Source organism: Diadema setosum, chromosome 8 (genome assembly GCF_964275005.1).
Source record: "Diadema setosum chromosome 8, eeDiaSeto1, whole genome shotgun sequence".
Classification (NCBI taxonomy): Eukaryota; Metazoa; Echinodermata; class Echinoidea; order Diadematoida; family Diadematidae; genus Diadema; species Diadema setosum.
Genome location: NC_092692.1, coordinates 31737709 through 31759447, shown reverse-complemented (window position 1 = coordinate 31759447; position 21739 = coordinate 31737709). Strand labels below are relative to the sequence as shown.

General features: G+C 41.0%; 1 protein-coding gene across 1 annotated transcript in view; it reads right to left on the bottom strand.

Annotated features, from left to right (window-relative positions):
- Window positions 1-1642: 1642 nt before the first annotated feature.
- The window catches only part of LOC140232203 (unconventional myosin-XV-like), a 122447-nt gene continuing 102350 nt past the window's right edge, over window positions 1643-21739 (bottom strand). Inside the window, exons 33-41 of the mRNA XM_072312341.1 lie at window positions 21088-21097; window positions 18929-18992; window positions 16324-16552; window positions 15695-15869; window positions 12190-12350; window positions 11416-11549; window positions 10649-10916; window positions 8396-8530; window positions 1643-2287 (exon numbers count right to left, since the gene is read on the bottom strand). Coding sequence (XP_072168442.1) covers window positions 1643-2287; window positions 8396-8530; window positions 10649-10916; window positions 11416-11549; window positions 12190-12350; window positions 15695-15869; window positions 16324-16552; window positions 18929-18992; window positions 21088-21097 — 1821 coding nt within the window. The remainder of the gene's footprint in view (window positions 2288-8395; window positions 8531-10648; window positions 10917-11415; window positions 11550-12189; window positions 12351-15694; window positions 15870-16323; window positions 16553-18928; window positions 18993-21087; window positions 21098-21739) is intronic.

The window sequence follows — 21739 nt, the reverse complement described above, 5'->3', positions numbered from 1 at the left end:
ACATATGAGTCCTTAGGCAGAAGGACATGTGTGTTCTAATTGTTAGTCCCTAGCCTTGATCACAAAATGTATTAGTTGCCTTCCCCATTGAAGATCTACACTACTCCTCCCTATTTTTTTTTTTTTTTTGAGAATCTGTATGTATAGTGTGTTTGTGGACATGTGTGTGTGCAGTAAAGAGTGAAATGAGGGATGAATTATGAGATAAGAATTTGTTTTTTTTCTATCAAAGCATAATTGTAGCCGGCATGCCATTCACATGACTAGTGTGTATAATGGAAGTTAAAACATTCATGGTGCTGCCTCTTACAGTTAGTGTAGCTGTATTGGGAGGGCCTAATAATGTATAGACATCATGATAAGACGTGCACAGTAGACTCATTGAAACAGGTCAATGCACTTTTTTAAACCAAATCATGGGAGTGCTGTGTCCCTTGTATTTTTTGCTATTTTGTTTCTGAATGTACTTTTTGATGTGGATATCAGTGGGCTCAATATAGTGGGCTCTGATGTGCATGGTTTTAGTGCAGGCGATGCCCATAGCGGACACTTGTACATGCACTGGGTTTTATGTTGGGTGATTTGCACTAAGTATGGGCCAATTGATGGCAACCACCAATTCATATTCAGTCACAATTAACTTCACATGAAGTTACAATTAGATTGAAGAAAAACTTGTCTCCTTACCCCTACTGAGAAAGTATAGTGACCGCTGTTTGAAACTGCTTCGTACATATTGGCGATACCCTCAATTGTACATTCATATATAAGTGAAACAGTACATCACAGTTGCACCACCCAATCAAGAAGATTTGGGAGAAAGATCTCTTTCCCAATAAATCGATAGTCATGATTAATACGTTTAAGATGTTGAGCTGTTTTGTATACTTCTTGAAGTTCAGTAATGTGCCCATACATGTGACACTGAAACCTGCACCTTCTCGGATATGACTATCTAGCTCATATTGTATGTCATGTCCCAGAATGTATTTATCATACACAAAATCCTTCTTAATTTTGGAAGCAAATTTTGTTTTCAAGACATGGCTAAAGAGATAAAAGATATGTACACATGTAAAAGAAAATAATAAAAAAGCATATCAGTATTCATCAATCCTGAAGAATTATGTCTAGAAAAAGAAATTATGGCCTCTGTTCACAGTTCTTCTAGAAGCTGTTCAATTTTTGTCATAATTTGTTGATCACCCTTGTGAATTCACACAACACACTAATCTGAATTCACATCTCAAAGATATTTTGAATATTCCAAGAAAAACTACGGAGTGTGGCTCACCTTGCAGCTGCACAAACAGGCTTCAGATTGAAACATTTCACTTTTGAATAACAAATCATGTCACATGCAATTCAGGAAGGTTTATATGAGTTGCTTGCCTTGGGAAATTGCCATCACTTTTAGCACCTTCCATTACTTCAAATTTTTGATGAGAAAAAAATGGAGTTCAACCAATTAGTCAGGGAGAATTTACGAGCAATGTACAACTAACCTGTCAAGGACTACAGCCCCCAGTATACTCAGGCAGGCGTCTATTGGTGACGTGTGTTGCAGCAAAATCAGCTCATCCTCAATGGGCAAAAAAGTTAGAGCTTGCGGTCACACGTCGCAGTCTAAACTATCTTTGCTTCACTTTCTCTTTCCCCGCAAAATTCCCCGTTTCAGGATATTATCAGATGCCTGAGGTGTCCGCTTCACACTCGACCGTGTGGGCGTTGTCGTCGCCTTTTGCACCTGGCTTTCAGCAGACAGAGAACGCTCCTTGCTCCTTGGAGAGGGAGGGTAACCATTCACTTGACCGCCTCCCGCTGCGGAGCCAGATGACAACCGCTTCCCACTGTTGTCCGGACCATTATTGTTGTATTCTGGCTGGTCGTCCACTTTGACCTCTAACGGGGGCAAGGCCATAACCCTGACCCCACCAGCTGGGGGATTCCCCAGCCGCGTCGGGGTACTGTGGGGCTGATGCTCCGCTCTTGTCAACTCCACATGTGCAATGTTGGGGTCAGTTTTGTTTGGACTTACCGGTGTAGATGTTGATGCAGCGGGGATCATCATGTTGTTAGGAGATGAAGTGGAGGGCTGCTGGTAGTGACCCTCCATCCCATTCTCTGGTTGTGTGGCCGCGGTCTCCTCTTGTCTTGGACCAGGTGTTGGCCATAGCTTTGTCAGAGCATCGGACTCATAGTTGCTTGGGACAGGCTGGGGTTCTCGCCTTGTTCCACTTTCCTGTGCCTTGCTATACTTTGATATGAGCTCGCCTATTTCCAACCCCTGCAAAAGAACAAGAGCATAACAGCATTCTTTGTCAAAATTGAACTTGAACTGAACAGCTGAATTTATAGACATCACTGAGAACGTCACTTCATTTCCTTTTTGAATTGGGGGTTGATATACAATTCCCCAACACTTTGGAATTTGCAGACTATTTTGCTGATTCCTGATGCACTTCAAAATGTTAGTTGACATCAAACAACTTAAAACTGATTGACACAACAAATCTTTCAGTTTAACAGCTAGCAGCATCGTCACAGAACAGCTGGCAGATTATTTCCCTCAGCCAAGAAAAATGGTACATTTTACTGGTACTCATTTTGACAGGTTTTTTAACATCTATATTTTGCACAATCAGTCTACACACTGTCAATGCCAAACACTAATCACTCACCATATCAAGACTTTAAGTTTCAGAGTCTCTACTCGACCATACCATCTCACATCTTTCCTGTCTCAAAGCCTTGTGAGACGGCAATTTAGTCTCACGCTTACAAACTTGGCATATTGTCCGCAAATCAAAAAGCAACTGCGTGATGGTCAAATGTCCCTTCCACATGGTACCACTAAAGACAGCCGGAGACTAGCTGGCATTCATGCAGAGACTAGCCTGGCATCCGTGCAGTGTTTACCACGCTCTCAACCAAAAAACAGTCCCCAACAGATATCCCATTCAGCACTCCTTTGACACTGATTTCGAGGGCATTAGAGTGCGAGTTTCAAGCACCCGGCCTCCTTCAGAGGTACCGTCAAATTCGTGTTCATCCTGCTGACTTTCGTGAGACAGCCATCACCACGCCTTTTGGCCTGTCTGTATATGCTTGCACACCTTTTGGTCCCCGCAACACATACAGCATAGACCTGTCACCACTTCATGGACAATCTTCGTGCTACATGTGTTACCATTTGCCTGTGCGTATGTGGACGACGTCATTGTAGCAAATCACTTACTACAAGAACACAAATAACACTTCAGTGTTATGTTTTCTGGGTTTGCTATTAAGTTTAGCATCATGAACAACCCATCAGCCAAGTGTCAAATCCGTATGTCATCCCTCAACTTCCTTGGCCAAGTTGTCGATCACCACAGAACCTCTCCTTTAGCTGCCAGACAATACCCAGGCTATTCGAGACCTACCAGCCCCTACTTTACTCTACAAGCAGCAAGAATTTCTGGGTCTTGTCAACTTCAATCAAGAGTTCACCCTCTGTGTGCTGATCTGATGCAACCACAACAACAGTTTGAGAAATGCTTAAATGGAAGATCGGCCCATCTCACTAATGACCACGGACTCTTTCTTCAAAACATGTCTACAGTGACAACACAGCACAAATTCATCCCCACAACAAAACATGCCTTGGCACCTTCTCCTCTTCTGATGCATGATTTGACCATGCTGTCCACATCAACATTGTCAGTCCACTCCAGCCATCACATGGTCACACTACCACTTCAAGCATCAGTCAATTCACAAGATGGCCAGTAGCCAACAATGCCAGATGGACTAAGAAACTAATATTTATTCTTCTTGTCATCGGTACCGCAGTGAAGACAGACATACATTGTAGGCTGCTCCACTGCAGAGCTCATCTATGGGACGGGACATACAACCCTATGACTCCCAGGTTACTGCATCACCCAAAATGAACACGTCACGACGGACCTAGACCTTTCTGACTATGTCCATTGCTTATTTATCAAGTTCATGCAGGACATGCATACTTCCTCAACATGCACACAACACAAATCAATGTTCATTGCATGCACAATGACCTTGTCACTTCCTCACATGTTTTCACTCATGATAACACTGAGAAACGTTACAGTCTCCATACAGAAGTCCTTTCCTGTCATTTGCTGTGCTGACAAGTTTTCTGTTATCGACTATTATATCCCTCATGTAAAGTTTCTTGCCATAGGATTATAGGGAGCACGAAAATGGTGTAGTTTTACTAGCTAGCTACGAGCAGCTGGATGCGGTGCAAAGAGTTGCTAGCCAGCCTGATATAGTACTTTTGGAAATCCCCGATCTGCACCCAATTGTGATCGTGTGATCGATATCTACATTTCTCACTTGAGAATGTACGCAGTGCGCGTAGTAGCGATACTTTAGCTAGCGACAGTCCTGTGGCTTGTAGCTAGCATATGCTAGAGCGCAGTGCGTGACGGCATTACAGAAATCTGTGGTGCGATGGTGTGTGTGTGTGTAAAGTACCCGTTAGTGTGATCAATGCAGTTCAGCTCAATTGGCAAAGTGACTGCTTCAAGTAATGGAGGAATGATTGTAGGAAAAGGACAACATATCAGGTACGAATTAGGAATAAACTAAAACCAATTTTGACGATGATCTGGGTAACGAAGCTGCTTTCGGCCTACTTCTAGTCCTGGACCTCCTCGATTGTTCGGAGTTTTGCACACTGTAGTGTAGCTTGTGTGTAGGAATCAACAACGGTTTAATACACAGTGGCCTATACAGCACATGCAGCGGTGTCGTTCTCTACGCACTGCACGCACTGCTGCTGTTGCTGCACTGCCACGGCCTAATGTTAGATTTAACGTTTAATAAACCTGCCCATTTTTCCAAAAGGGAATTTTGTCATCACTCTAGTAAAATGCTCGAGAGGGATATAAAACAAATATCGACTGCTTTCTTTTGGGCCATGGTAAAACAATTTGAACTCGGTGATTTCTCAACAGTGCCATGTCCCGAGACAAAGTCTCGGGACAAAGCACTGTTGAGAAATCACCTCGTTCGTCTCGGGACATAGCACTGTTGAGAAATCACCTCTGTGCAAATAGTTTTATCATCTTCCTCTGTAGCAGTCGATATTTGTAAACTACTGGCAAACACAACACCATCAGCACTGACCAATTCAAACTGGCATTCATGGAAAACAGACACCACTCCCGACACATCACTTCATCCTACATGAGCACCCCTGCCTACATAAACCACTCAGAGCACAACAAAACCTGCCATGCCCCCTATCAATTAACTTAATCTACCTTGCAATCCCTTCCAAAATTCCCATCAAACAACCACAAAAGTCAAGAAGACACGATCTAATACCCACATGATATTTGATACTGTGTCGATGTTTACAGAGACAACATTTTTGTTTCTGCAGATCCAGCCTGTTATTTTCTACATCAATATACTAATTTGTCACTTTTGGTCAACTGAGAACATTCTGCATCTCTTTCATCAACTGATTGTTCCTGCTTCTCATTTTGCAGCAATCTGGGGGGAGTAGTAGCAGTTGAAGCAGCACTATGAGTCATATGTTCATTTTCTCTATGGTCAACACGTAATTTCACTCACGGACATTCGACCACCATAAAAACATGCGATGGACAAAGTTTTCAACCAATCTCCCTCTTCCTTCACTCCACCTTTCAGTTTCCCTTGTCTGCTAGAACACAGTCACATAATGCTAAGTGACCGAACACTATTGTACCGATCCTTAACTCTTTATGTGCCACGTTCCCACGTCCGACTCAGTCGACGGCGTGCCAACTTTGCATATTCAGCTCAACAAACAAAGCCGCCAAAACCGATCGATAAATCGCTAATCCCGTGGTACAATCAAAGCGTTTCTCGTGCTTTTGTTCCTCTCACATACGGCTTGCATTCTATGTGGTGATTGACTATCAAGCAGTGTTCCCAACTAGATTTGCGTGTACATTCTAAGTTTTTGTCACGATTTTATGTGCAAAAGTCATGCTTTTACAGTAATGTAGCAACTGGTCATTCAAAAGAAAAATTTTAAATAGATTCGTCATACAATTTATATCGAAACAAAGCTTGCCATTCCTCTTTAACTTTGCCTACTATGCCCATCTTAACAGAAATTTGTAAAAGTTATACAAATTGGAAAAATATAATTTTTTCTCAAAGCATGACTACCTTCCTGTCTCAGAATAACGTGGCACACAGGGGGTTTCACCATGGCACATAAAGAGTTAAGGGAAACTGGATATGATGAGTTGTATGATGTGCACAACGGAGTGAAGTTACGTACAAGTAACTACAAGATGCAATGAAGATTGTGGCTGGGGGTATTGGAGAAGAGAACTAGGAAACTGTGGAATGGAATGAGATGCAATCTCAGTGTTATGCCCGGAAAAGGTACAGCAGATGTAGTGCTCACACTTAAGAGACTGCAAATGGAGGAATACCTAAGATAAGGAAGAATTTCGCATGTGCCCTGTTGATTTGGAGAAGGCATTTGATTAGGTCTCGAGGAAGGCGGTAGAGTGAGCGCTGAGAAAGAGAGGTATACCAGACCTAATGGTGGGGGCAGTACTGATGGGTTTGTAGCAGTTCAACTTTTCTCTACCTCTCTCTCCTCAACAATCTACCTCTCCGCTCCGATCCCCCTGTCTTTCCCACTCTCTCTGTCTCTTTTCCTCTCTCTGTGGGTCATTGATCTTCTCCACCTTGTTTCGTTTTTTACTCAGTCAGTTTCCCTATCATGTATTATCTCAGCAAACTCTCTAATGATAATTTTCGAGCCTCTGCTCGCCAGTGTGTCTGTCCGCAATGTTATGACAGATTCATTTCCTAGTATTCTAAGCAGAACAAATTCTCTCCCACCTGACGTCCACTTGTCTTCTTAGGCTGCTGCTGTAATGTACATAAATAAGCCCACAACAAGGTATATAATCGCTTGTCAACACTGACCACTGTTTTGTATACCTTCTTAACCCCCTTGTTTTCCTGCCTGATACCGGAGAGGTACAACTAAATCACCTCTCTGCTAATTAATATACATGTATAAATACCGACTGCTCTTTGTTTAAAAATGCACACTGTGACACAATATCGTCAGATCCTTGCTTCGACAACTCGCCTCTGTACAGAGCCTTTAATAAAAGCTTCTATCTACAATGTACGCCCTGAGTGCCTGATGTCTCATTTTTCTGTATATGTCTTGGATTAGTGAGTAGGTGTTGCTATGGAGTGTATACTTGCAGCTGTGCAATACAAACAATACACAAACACACACACACACACACACACATCTTCGCTCACTAAAAGTTCTTTTGCAGAGGCAAGGTCAAGAGTTAGTAACTGGATCAGAGTTGTTGGTCAGAGTTTGTGGTGAAAGTTGGCATACATCCGGGATCTGTCCTAACTGTCACTGTTAGCGTTTGGAAATATTGTGGTTAATGTGGTGACAGGGAGTGCAAGAGTGAGATTGCTAATGGACATATTGAATGAAAATGACCTGGTTTTGATGAGCAAAGGCAATGAAGGAATTGAGGGAAAAGTTTCAGAAGCGCAAGTTGATGGTTGAGAGCAAGGGGCAAAAACAAGCACGGAAAGAGAAAAGTGATTGTGAACAGGTTGGAATGAGAAGTGCCAGTGAATGAGGTAGTATATAAATAATGAATGTTTATGAGTGCAATGGACAGAATATTTCATGAGGTGAAAGATGAAATGATCCATTCAACTCGGCTGCGCCTCGTTGAATGGATCAAACATTTCATCTTTCACCGAATGAAATATTCTGTCCATTACACGAATGAAAAACATTTGTTTTATATAACGCCTAAAATAGATCCTCGTCATTTGATGTTTTATTAATTTAGAAACAGGAGAGAATCTGAGATCGTGAGAGTGCTCAATGAGCGTTTTACGCTAGCGCGCTGTCGCATACACACACTGCAAACGCAAGCGTTTAACCCGCGTATTGTTTCAGGCTCTCAACTAGCGAGCGTGCAATGGAGCAAAAATCGTATGGATCCAAAATTGCACGGTAAATAGAGCCAGAACTGCATGGATGATGACGTCATAGTGAAATAGGCCGAATGATCAATGTCAAACAACCAATCAAATGACAAGGATCTCTTCTGGCGTTATATAAATCTATCTGGTGTGTGTGGGAAGAGGGGTAATGGCAAATTTGGTGTTGCTGTGTACGAAATGTGGGAAATGGATTTACGGTTGATGTACACAAATAAGAATTCCTAGGAAATACATACAGTCTGCAGCTTCACATAGAAGCATATCACATGCACGCAAACAAGCATGCACACATTTGCTTCAATTCAAGAGGAAATCTTCTTTCAGTCAAGAGGATCTTTGGAGAGAGTATGCTCACCTGATTAGTCTCAAATCGAGACACTTTCTGCATCATCAGGTCACCATGCTTCACATCAAAGTACACCACGCCATCATGAGATTTCAGTCTGCGGCTTGAGACTATCTCACCAAGGGAGACGTGCTGAAGAATCTCCTATATTTTGTGTATGTGTGTATGTGTGTGTGTGTGTGTGAAGGAGAAGAGAATACACTATTGAGGGGCTGTGGTCAGTTGTAATCGTTAACACTAACAGAAATTGATAACCCTAAATTGCATAACCTGCCATATCAGTCAAAAATACTCTCTCTCTCTCTCTCTTAATTTCTTTTTAACTGTATTTCCAGCACTGCTGACCTCATTCCATGACATACATTGTATAATGTACCACTGCTGCCTTTTTGCATAGCTTAAGGAGTTTTCTCTAACAAATCTTAATGGATGTATTTTCCAAAATTATGCTAACACATTTTTCTGCATTGCCAGTTTACCTGAGGTCTCAATTCTTAACTAGCTGCACATACAGTACCATTTATGCTAAGATGGGATTCACGAGGACTAGGAAAATTACACATCTATCTTGAAAGTTATGATTCCTCTAAGATCAGCTTCTCAGCCACAACAATCAATTCAATGTACAGTATGTTCAATGTAAGTTAATCAGAGTAAGAGGTCACTCATAAAAAACTGTGTTGAGTTCGCGAACAAGAAGGTAAATTCCCCCATTTCATTCATGCTTTTTTTAAAGGGTTTGAAAATGTCCTGTTTAAGTCTTTGTGTACGATCAAAATTCTGTTTTCATGGCACAGTACTTTGCACATATTGATATAGAGATACTTTTGAGTAGAAGCTTGAAATACTTGTACAAGCATGTGACGAATAAAAACAGTATTTGTCATGTGTTATTAAAATCATCCGAGTGGCATAGCTTTATTCAAGTCAAGTAATTCTCTCTTTTTCCTCCTCCTCCCTTCCCTCTTGAAGACCCAGCAGCATGGGAATACGGAGCAGTAAAAAAGGCTGACCCAGCTCGGATATATTCAAGAATCCCCAAACAAATTTTGTCGAGCTTTATCACTGATCTCTATGTAATACAAGTAAATGTACACACACAGCTGAAGAATTACGACTAGAGTTGGAACGTCACAGATGTGCATACGCTTTGATGCACATACTCACTGATATACGGCTGACGGGTGCTATTCTTGGTTTTTCAAACGCATCCTGATGTGCATTGAATAAAGATCAGTTCAATCAAACCACCCATGTTTCCCCATGCTACCTGGGGGGCATTTCATGAAGCATTTTGGTCAGATATTTCTCTGACAAACTGTTACAAGCTACTGAAATCCTTACATCTGATTGGCTGAGAGCAAAATTGTCCGACAAGTTTGTCAGACAAAATGCTTCATGAAATGCCCCCAGGTCGTTAAACCCATTGAGGACAGGCTGATTTTGCTTTAACACACATTTTCCACAGACCCTTGCCCGAGTATATATTATGTGACTGTGAATCACAAAAAGAACAAAAAGTTGCAAGCCTTGATTTTACGCTAGGGCGCGAAAAAGGTGCAATGGGATAACCGAGTCAATCTTGAGTTTTTCATATGTTCTGATAGAGCTACCCTTTTACATTATTCTTTAGTTTTGGACTATGACATGAATGGGAAAGTGTGTTTTCAGCAGTTTTTGTACAATGCTTTTGGGTGGAGAATAAAATGATCAGGTGTGTCTTAGAGTCCCCTTTTCATTTCTTGAAATCCTTTACACACTCTTCACTTTCAAGTCTAATAATTTTTGAAAGGATAACTCCACTGCTTTGAAAGTTGGAATTAATCATGAACAGTATGTGTTAATAGAACATATTTAATTTTAGCTTAATCTGATAATTCCTTCATTGTCGTTGCTCCGGTGGTTTACTATAATTATCGTACCTGTGTTTTGTCCCTTTCATTTCACAGCTAGCACGGCTTGGTCAAGATCAAGCGCTTGAATAGACCCTGTACTTCAGAGCCGCTTTTCTCAGTTCGCACTTTTTCATTCAGGGTGTGTGCGTTCTTTCTAGTATTTAGATAGGTTAGCGGAGTCCATTTTATTGATTTATACATCATTATAAAGCTTAGAGTCTGCTCTTCAAGAATCTACCCATAACAAAAATTCCATGTCTAGCGACTTTTTGTTGGTTTTGTGATGCAGGATCACATATGATACTCGAGACTAGTCCCCAACGGTTAAAAGAAAAAAGGAAATGTCATCCTTGTGACAATTACTCACATGGGTGTGGTCCTTAAGGACGTAGAACCCCTCCTTGTTGATCGCCAGGAGGCGCGGTTCACTGGGACTGGCGGCGCTGCGCATCCTGACCGCGAAGAAACTGCAGCCGAAGAGGCGCCATCTCTGGAGCACGCCCACGAAGCGGGCCCTCGCCTGGGCTGGGGTCATGTCGTGCAGGTCGCTGAGGGTGGCGTGGAGTGCGTTGAGCCACTTCTGGGGCTGCTGCTTGTCCTTTACGTTGTAGGGTAGCACCAAGTTGATGTCCTTTCTGCAGGAGAAGCAAAGGGAGAGAACAATGGAATTAAAACACCATCACAAGATTACTGGAATAGTCTCACACTTTGCATACATATCACTCCTTTTTGACATTAATCTCATTGGTAGTAGCAAATATGTAATAGAACAGAAAATAATATCTCACAAAAGAATTTATGTCTTCAAAAAATTTTTCCCCTTCCAGACTTGATATCTCATCAGAATAAAGATTATTATTCCTTGGAAAATGGCAACAAACTGAAAGCGACAATGTTGACATCTCTCCCCCTCCCCCCCCCCCCCAAAAAAAAAGAAACCTGCATTATCAGACCCAATGAGAATCTAATGTTTTGTGGCTGAAGTCCATTGTTTTGTTTTGGTTGGTTTGTTTGTTTTTCTGTCTTTCTTTCTTTTTTGGAGGGGGGTGCATTAACATAGTTATATAAGATCCAAGAAGGAAGGGGAGGGGATGGTGGAATTAATTGCCGGGGTTTGTCCTGACTGACACTTACTGGGTTGGGAGCTGGACCTGATCATTAGCTTTAATCTGGAGGGCTGCCAGGTGGATGATGGATGAAATCAAGTCGTCCTGTAGCTGACCGTCTTCAAGAATGACCAGGTGGCCGGCAATGTAATCCTGACGGACCTGGAGATATCATAGAAATCGAGTTGGAGAGAATTATGAGATATCTTCGTGTGCCACATCTACATAGTAATGACTAATTTCAATCTATCCGACACTTTTCATTCCAGCACATAGCTTGTCATTGATAAGGTAATGTTTTGTAAACATTCAGCATTTCTATTGGATGTGGTTTGGGAGGTCATGTATTTGTTTCACGGCAGACTGTGAAACCACTTGTTTGGGCAAGGATAATAAGAACAGAACCCATATTCTGATCCTGATTAGTTTGTCACATGTGAAAGCACTACGTTTTGTGATCACTTTATACTTGCTATAGCTTCTGACCATCCGAGCATTGAGAATTTAGAGTTTCTGGGACGAACACTGCACTAGGGCTTTCTATAGCTCAGTCGGTAGAGCACCGGGCTAGCAATCCGGATGTCTCGGGTTTGAATCTCAATGGAATCCCATTTTCTTTGCTCATTTTTCCACTTTATACTTGATCCAAATTAACAAAACAGAAACAAGAATACCAAGTGTGTCGCAGGAGCAAATGTCATGAAACCCCATCAGACACATTCTCCTCTCTCAGGCAGTATGAATATTTCCACTAGTGCAGCCACACATAACATTACATAACATCTGCGCCCTTCAGACATACCTGGCTGTAGACAATGGACACAAGGTCCTCATTCTCCAGCCGCAGGGGGCGCATCCAGAGAATGCGCCGGAAGAGCAGCACGAAGCCGACGCCCATCTGTTCCATGTGGGTGGACACGTCCATGATGTAGTCGTTCTGCTGGAGCATGGTCTCGTTGTGCTCTGGAAGGAAACAATTGAAAGAATGGGACCACCTGTGTAAAACTTCTGTCTCAGCAGATGACATGTACACTGCTTAAACTGCTATTGTTTGTACCACTCATGACAGTGTACTATGCATGCTGTGGGCTTGATGATGATGCTATGAAAGTGGCTACATTGTACCTATAACATTTTAATTCGAAGCATGCATTTCTCAGCTACTTTAGTATTCAAACTGGCATTATAAAACAGGAGAGTTCATTAGAATGTTCCAGGGAATATACATCTCAGGGTATAACACACTAGTTTGGGAAGGTTAAAGTCCTTTGCACCTAAAGACTGACATTTCTCAATACCTTTTCAAATCATTGCAATTTTCTCTGTATGCCCTCCCCTCCCGCTCCTTATCATCACACTGTAACAGCATTTTCTGTCCATTAAAGCTATTCATTCCACAGCCTGACCCCTTTCTCTGAAAAATCAATTATGCCAAAGTAGCTTGGTATCAAACTTATAATGCATCAGAAATGCTTAACTCTTGTGGGGAAAGTTTTGCAACTACAGTCTTGGGCTTCCAAGCTTGGATGTGATAGATAGTTATCATTTGACTACGTATAATAAAACAAGGAAATTTCCAGACTGCACCTTGCCCACCAGGGAGACACCCAGGATGAACATTTTCATGGGAATGGATAAATAGAGCAAACTTGAGAAAATTACGAAAAAGTGTGAAAAGTCATGGTAGTTAAGTCTGTGGCTCAAAGCATTAAGCATACATAACCCTGCACGTTTTCATAGCAAAGGTAATCATTACCATATTCAGCAGAGAGTGTGAGAAGCTTTTAGAAATTTAATTATGCATAAAAAAGATGATATTTCTGTCCCAAGTGCATAGTTATTTGTCAAAACAGTCTTGCCAGTTAGCCTTTGTCCAAGACCCTCCAGCTGTAGTGACTGCAAGGAGTAGGCAGAGGGCTATTAAGAGAGAATAGTCAAGCCACCAGTGAGAGCCAAAACTAGGCAAGAGGGTCTCTTGGGATCTGTAAGAAGTCTTCAACACTTTCTGAGCCAGAGAGAGTAGACAATACTATGGGCTTTCTGTGCCAATCAGCACTCAAAACACACAGGGTTAACTTATTAGACTTGAATGCCTGAAATGCATATGAGTACCCATTTCTCACTGACGGTCAACGGGTGAATTGAGCAGTTTCATTGGTCGAAATGACTAATATCGAAATCATTCGGTGGGATTGGTTTCTAGGACTCCCTGGTCATTATCTATAATCACAATCATAGATCTCAAAAAGATTGTGTGCTGACGCACTCAGCTTTGGTTCTCTTGCTCTTCGTTTCACCAACAGTGTGAGACCATTCTAAAAAGGCTACATGTGCCTGCCAGTAGACTTTAATATCTGACCTGTAGTGACCTTTGACCTGAGCATGTGACCTTGGACAGCGCCATAGCATGGAGATCCCAAAGTGGATCAATAACTATCTGGTGTTACTGAGTGAAAATTATTTGTCAACAAGGATTCTTGTGGTTAAACTTTATCACATGACCAGACATGACCTTTGACACTGAGTTCACATCTCATGAAGACGCAAAGTAAAGGTCATACGATGAAAGCTAAGCCTGTGCCATGCTCAAACACCCTCATGCTGGCAAATGAAACAAAAAATAAAAACAAAACAATCACACACACCACACATTATCTCTTTCATTGTTAAAGTAGGGTGTTAAGTGTAAAGTGTTATGGAATAAACTGCCTTGTGTCACGCCACAATGACTTCACATCTCCTAAAGACAAGCCCCAAGGGTTACATGATATAGATATAACCACTTCCAGTTACAACAAATTCTTGATCATTTGTTAAGAAAAACCTCGCATATTCTCAAGTTCCATGTATGCACCAGTATTGCAATGTTCAAGTAAGCCATTAAGTGTAAAGTGTTACAGATTGTAGTGGTAATTGTCAAGTTGTAATGACCTCACATCTACCAAAGACGTCATAAATGTACTTTTATTCTCTTTTCATATGTATTTGCTTGGCCAGTTGGAACAAATTCCTGATCACTTGTGTACTAACTACTCACACATTCCTCAAATTATCTATTTCCATGTTCAAATGAGCTGTTCAGTGTAAAATGTTATGGCATAGATTGGTGGGTGTCAAGTTGTAATATCTTAACAGCAGTGGGCAGAGCACCGTGTCTAGCAATCCAGAGGTCTCAGGTTCAAACCCCAGTTTTCTTTGCTCAATTTTCATCTATATTATATATCTTTCTGGTCAGTTTCCTTTTCTTTGTATTAATGAAGATTCAAAAAGCTGTATCACTTCAGTGACCCATTGCATATATCTCCCAAGTTGATATCTACCCTTCAGGTTTATGTCAGGTTTACATAAGCTTCTGACTATTCAAGCATTGAGATTAAAGGGTTTCTGGCATGAACACCACATTAGGGCCTTCTATACCTCAGTTGACAGAGCAAAAATTTAGAAATCCGGAGGTGTCAGGTTCAAATCCTGATGGAGCAAAACCCTTTGCTCAATTTTCATCTAAACTATACATCTTTCTGGTCAGTTTTATCTTTATTTGCATTGAAACAAATAACTTCACATCTTCTAAAGACATAGCAAATTGGTCATGTGACGTAGACATGTAGCACTTTTCCTGGCCAATTGGGATCAATTTCCAGATTGCTTTCACAGCAACTATTCTCAAACGTAACTGAATAAGAGTGGATTCCAGGGTAACATGGAACTGTTAGTTTAATGTGCTACAGAATAATTTCAGGAGTTACATATTAAAATAACTTTACGTCTTCAGTAGATAAGATGTAAGTGTCAGGTAATATCAACATCACACACATCTACATGTATGCTATAAATGAAAGCACTTATTGCAAATTCTTTATCACTTTGCAGCAAACACTTGACAGATCGGACAGGCTGTGTTTTATAGTGTTAAACCAAAACATGACAAACAAATCTATAGTCATATAAGATATTAAAGAATATTTTCATATTGCACTGCATGCCAAAAGAAGATACGTGTGGGCTGTTTCACCAGATAGTTACATAAACAGTGAAAAACTGTAAGTAAGTGCTATTTTGTCTTGGTATAGCACACGTTTTCTCTGTAGTACTACTTGCAACTGTGCAGTATCATTTTGTTGCTGTAGTTACAAAAGAAAAGTTTTTTGTTTTTTTTTTGTTTAAACCCCAAAAGTATAGCATAACAAAGATGGAGGTTGAACAAAGATCCAGAAGGACAAAACAAATGGGAAGTTCAATGGCCAGGCAGTGAATTCTAATTAGCAATATGTTAGCTGGTGAGCCTGCAAAGAATGCCCGATACGTACTGTTGCCTATGATGACAAATAGGCCAAACTCTTGTCTGTCGCCCTCGTTGGTGAGACCAAGGCTGCTGCAGAGGGCGTCCAGTACATCGGCCACCACAGAGCTGGCATTGACCTTTAACATGGTGCGCGCTCCACCAGGCAGAATAAACTGTTGCCGTTTCGTCACCCGGCCGTCCTAAGACAAATAGAATGAAATCACACGAATTACAACACTCAAGTCAGCTCATTCAAATACATATGCTAAAACCTTGCTCAAAGGATTTTACTAGATTGAAGGGACTGACTGACATGTTGGCATCTTTCTCCAAGAATTGACCCAAATTTTGTGGATACATTGTAAAATAGACAATTTTCCAGCCGCTAAGGAATTTACATTATCTCATCATTCAATAGGCCTACATGGTAGTACACCCTGTAATACACGAAATTATGTGATGCATTTGCCACAAAGCTGTTTCTGTTTAGTAGTGGCTAGCCATAATGAGTCAAATTTTTGCTGTTGGGTTCCCTCAATGCCCTCACTCTAGAACTAGTGAGGGATGCAGGTCAAAAAGCACTGCAGCAGTTTGCCAAAATGGACAGGAGCTACATTCAGGGGTTTCCTTTCCCCAAGTCCCTTTCACACTCACCAGTAAGTTGGTGACCTCTGTCTCGATGGGCATGACTCGCCGGCCACCGTACCGCAGCGCCTTGCGCATGTTCTGCGCGCACATGGCAGCCAGGCCGCTGTACACGTTGGGCCCATCCTGGGCAGCTGCCTCCGTGAGGTACTGGAAGAGGTAGGGCCGAAGGACTTTGGAGCAAGGCATGTACGCTGTCAGAAGGAGCAGCAGTCGCCAGCCCTGCTGAGCACTTTGCCTGAAACACAAATGGGGGAGAACAATTATCAGATGAGGATGTCCCTTGAACAACATTTGCCCTTGATAGCATAGGCCTTGCATGGAAAACCCCAATACTTTCTACATGTATATGTGGATTGAACAAATACCACAATATCACTTGAACACATCAATTATACACTATTTAGTATGCATTAAGTATAAGCACTGTTAACTTTTATCATTATTATCAATGACAAAATTTAGGAAAGTCGGACAATCTGTGGAAAACAAGTTTTCAGAGTTTTTGTTGCCACCATTGCTGGACAAGACGGCTGCAATATTTCATGACATTGCACGTGGATGGCATATATTAAGAAAATAAAAGAAAATTCAACACATTTCCATATTTCTAGCATAATGTAAAAGTACTTGATTTACCTCTTTCAGAAAACAGGGGGAATAATATCACTAGTAACATGTCACTACCACAACGATGGAATGTGTACTTTTCACCATTAACCTGTTGAGGACAGACTTGTTCTGCTATAACACGCTTTTCCCATACACACCTGCCCAAGTAACCCTGTCTTCAATCAACATACAAATCCCCGGAAACTTTCTTATTTGAAAAATAACAAAAAGAAAACCAAAAACAACCCATAAACCTTCAACCATCCGAAGGGGGTTAAGAGGTCCTTCCAGAGAGGAAAAAAATCAGGGACGCTCATTTCCTGAATTACTTCCCTCACCTTTTTTTTTTTTTTGAGCCAACTCATGGTAGATGTGGCATGTCCTTTCAGTGACCCTACAATGTACGCTACCCTACAATTGTATGTATCAGTGTGTAAAAAAAAATAGATATATGTATAAAAATACATCCTTTGTTTCAAATATTCACGCATCATTACTCCCCATTAAAGGGACTGTACAGTACTGGTTGAAGTGGGGATTCATGTTTTGAACATTCCTAAGTGAGATAATGAGAAACCTCTAATGAAAAATATGAAAGAGCATGTAATTTCAAGAAAAATTCACCGTTTATTTGATGAAAACTGGTTTTCAAATGGCTGAGATATCAAAAAAAAAGTGAAAATAAAAGGCGACAGGCCACGCCTTTTATTAGGATTCTTTGTTTCACCTTGTTTTTGGATATCTCAGCCATTTCAAAACTGATTTCATCAAATAAACTTTTGATACCCCTTAGAATTGCATGCTCTTTGACAGACCAGAACTGTACACACCCTTCCTTTAACACTAGCTTTTAGCTGGAAGAGGCTGCAGGTGATGAATTATTGACTATAAGTAAAGCGTTTTTTTTTTTTTTTTTCTGTGTACAAACAATAGAAAGAGTAGTGATCTGACCGCATCAACATATCAGTAATTTGTTGCCATTTGTTTTTCAACTAATAATATGACTGTGGTTCAAAAAAAAAAATTCCAACTGCAAATTCTAGAGTCATGTCTGATTTTGAGGAAAATTCTGTCACAAGCACGATTTACAACATTGTATAGAAGAATTTCATGAATTTGAATGATTTATCAAAGTCGATTTGAACATGGAACAGCATTGCACTTGAAAATGACGTACAGTCAATTGATCAATGATTTCACACTTTGTGTGTGTCCCATACCCATACAGTATATGTGACCCTGCACCTCAAAACAAACAAAAAGTCGCCAGACATGAATTTTCAGTTAAGACCATATTCTGAAAGAACAGACTTTAAGCTTTAAAATGATGTATAACTCAAATCAAATGGACTCTCCTAACCTATCTAAATATTGGAAAGAAAGCACAAACTCAGGAAAAGTGTGAACTGAGAAAAGAGGCTCTGAAGTACAGTGTCTATTTAAGCGCTTAATCTTTACCAAACCGCGCTGGCTGTGCGATGAATGGGACAAAAAAACAGGAAGTAAACCACTAGAGTAACAACAATGAAGAGATTATCAGATTAAACTGAAATTAAGCATGCCTCATTAACACATTCTGTCCATAATTAATGCCAACTTTCAAAGCAGTAGCACTATCCTTTCAAAAGTTATGAGAATTGAAAGTGAAGAGTGTGGACAAGGTTTTTCAGAAATGGAAAAGGGATTCTAAAGACACACCTAATCACACTATTCTACCAAAAATGTTAGAGATAAACTGCTAAAAACACACACTTTCCTGCCCGTTTTATGATACAAAATTTTAGCATAATGTAAAAGAAGACCCGCTCTTTCAGAAGATTTGAAAAAGTCAAGTTCGGCTAGGTTGACCCATTTCACTTATTTTCAGTCCTCACGCAAAATCAGTGTGTGCGACTTTATGTTCGTTTTGAGGTGCACGGTCACATATGGTCCCTAGGGTCAAGCTACATGGCTAGTGAGTGGCAGGAATGATGATTTGGTCATAGACGTGCTTTGTGCTCACCTCTTAGGGCTCCTGTTGTCCGTGACCTGCTTGATGACCTGGCACAGGATTTCGTCCCGAAGCTCTGGGTACTTGTAGCCGGCCTGAGCAGAGTGGAGATTGGAAACACAGTGTAGATGCACACTAGTAAAACCTGAACTTTCCAACACCTTCAAGCTGTGATCATATCCTCATCAAAAAGCAACAACAAAGCAGGAGTAGTAATAGCAGCAAAAACAAACTGCCCCCCAAGGTCCCCAACGTACCTTGGGGATAACTTTGCATTCTCTAATCAAAGACGATTTCTTCTAAGTCTCCTCAGAATCGATTCGTAGGAGAAAATAACTAGAAATGTTGCTACAGCGACTGGTTATACCCCCGCCAAACAACATTTCATATTAAGCTTTGGTCAAAACAACATTTCATAAGCTTTGGTCAAAAAACTGAGGAAGTAGTTAAATCCGCAAGATCTTTCCTTGATCTTCTGCCATTAATATGCCGTTACCATGGCAACGTACTTTCGGGTACTGTCGAAAAATGCGTCTTGCACATCTACAACCAAAGGCACACATCTGTACCAAGTTTTGTGGAAATTGGGCAAAAACTGAGGAAGTAGTTTGCAACACAAAATTTTCCATCATTTTGGCTCATAATATGTGAGCTGTTACCATGACAACATACTTTTTGTCACTGTCAAGAAATGTGTCATGCTGACATATATCCTAAGACAAACATTCAATATGAATTCCATGAGAATTGGAAGAACACTGATGAAGCAGTTTTGCCATGAAGCATTTTGCCCTATATTTTACCAATAACATGCCGTTACCATGGCAACGCACTTTTTGCCACTGTGGAAATATGTGTCTTGCACATTAACATATTCAGATGAACATCTGTACCTAACTTCATAAAAATTGATCAAAAACTGTGGGAGGAGTTCGCGACGCAAGATTTGTACCCATTTTTGCCCATAATATGCCGTTACCATGGCAACGTACTTTTGGGTACTGTCAAAAAATACGTCTTGCACATCTGCAACCAAAGGCACACATCTGTGCCAAGTTTTATGGGAATCGGTTGAAAACTGAGGAAGTAGTTCGCGACGCAAGATTTGTACCCATTTTTGCCCATAACATGCCGTTACCATGGCAACGTACTTTTAGGTACTGTCAAAAAATACGTCTTGCACATCTACAACGCAAGGCACACATCTGTGCCAAGTTTTATGGGAATCGGTTGAAAACTGAGGAAGTAGTTCGCGACGCAAGATTTGTACCCATTTTTGCCCATAATATGCCGTTACCATGGCAACGTACTTTTGGGTACTGTCAAAAAATACGTCTTGCACATCTACAACCCACGGCACACATCTGTGCCAAGTTTTATGGGAATCGGTTGAAAACTGAGGAAGTAGTTCGCGACGCAAGATTTGTACCCATTTTTGCCCATAATATGCCATTACCATGGCAACGTACTTTTGTTTACTGTCAAAAAATACGTCTTGCACATCTACAACCCAAGGCACACATCTGTGCCAAGTTTTATGGGAATCGGTTGAAAACTGAGGAAGTAGTTCGCGACGCAAGATTTGCAACGGACCGACCGCCCGACCGCCCGACCGACCGTCCGCTGATTCCTATATACCCCCTTCAAACTTCGTTTGGCGGGGGTATAATGACCGCGGCACTCTCATCGATAAGGACCACCCTCTATCTACCGTGATGTTTTGTGTTTTTTACCCTTATATATTTTTCACAGTACAGACAGCTACACAAAATAGTGTATCATGTGGGTACATGAACAATTTATTTTCTTCAAACAATATCCAAATGCATGCACTGTGGCTGGTTATGAAGTTCTAGTTCAAAAAAAAAGAAAAAACATGGCACCTTTGCACACAAACAAAGAAACAAGAGTTTTTAGTTATTGGGGCCCCCATTGGGGCTTTTGGTGAAATTTGGGTGGAATTTGAACAAGTTCTTTATCATATCAACCTGCAACTAAGAATGATTCCTGACCAGCTTGGTCAAAATCTCATAATTTCTTTTGATAGAGTAGCTACAAATGTAAATCGTATCCCTTTGGCCTTACAAACTTCTTCCACCCCCCACACCCCCCCCCCCCATCCTCTCCCTTCAGTGCTCAATAACGCCATCTCTGCTACAGTCGTGAGCAACTTGTAGTGTTCTTCCCTTACAATAGCTCTTCTGGTTTCTAAATCCAATATACTACAGGTTCTGGAGGGAAAAAAAAAAGATCTTAAATTTATTGACATTGGGCTGTTTGAGCCCATCTTCTCAATGCCATCTGAACTATTTGAACAAAGGTGTCTGCCCTACCCCTACGAATCATCCCTCATATGTTTGGTTCAAACCTGATGAGAAATTTTACAGAAAGAGATGGAAATTTACAAAGTTTACAGATCACACAAATGACACAGGGAAAATGCAGACCAATACGAAGATAAATCTACTCAAGATGGAGCCACTACAGCACCATGAGACAGCATAAATGGATTTGACTGACCAGCACTAACAGTAGAGGGCGCTAGTCCAAATACTCCACATGCATACCTTGGATGAAAGAGACAACTTGCTTGGAAAGTTGGACAAACTTTTCTTGTAAATGAGTCCCTCCTCACTAGAGATTGCCTTTTTTGCTCAAGTGGGGAAAATGGTGCATTGTATGTTGATATTTGTGCTTATAAGATGAGAATACTACCGGCCCAATGAAAGATATGGATTTAAAGACTAAACAGGCAAAAGTTTAGGTTGTTTTTAAAGCAACAGGTGCCCAGACCAAAGTTTAGCTGAACACACAGTGCCCACA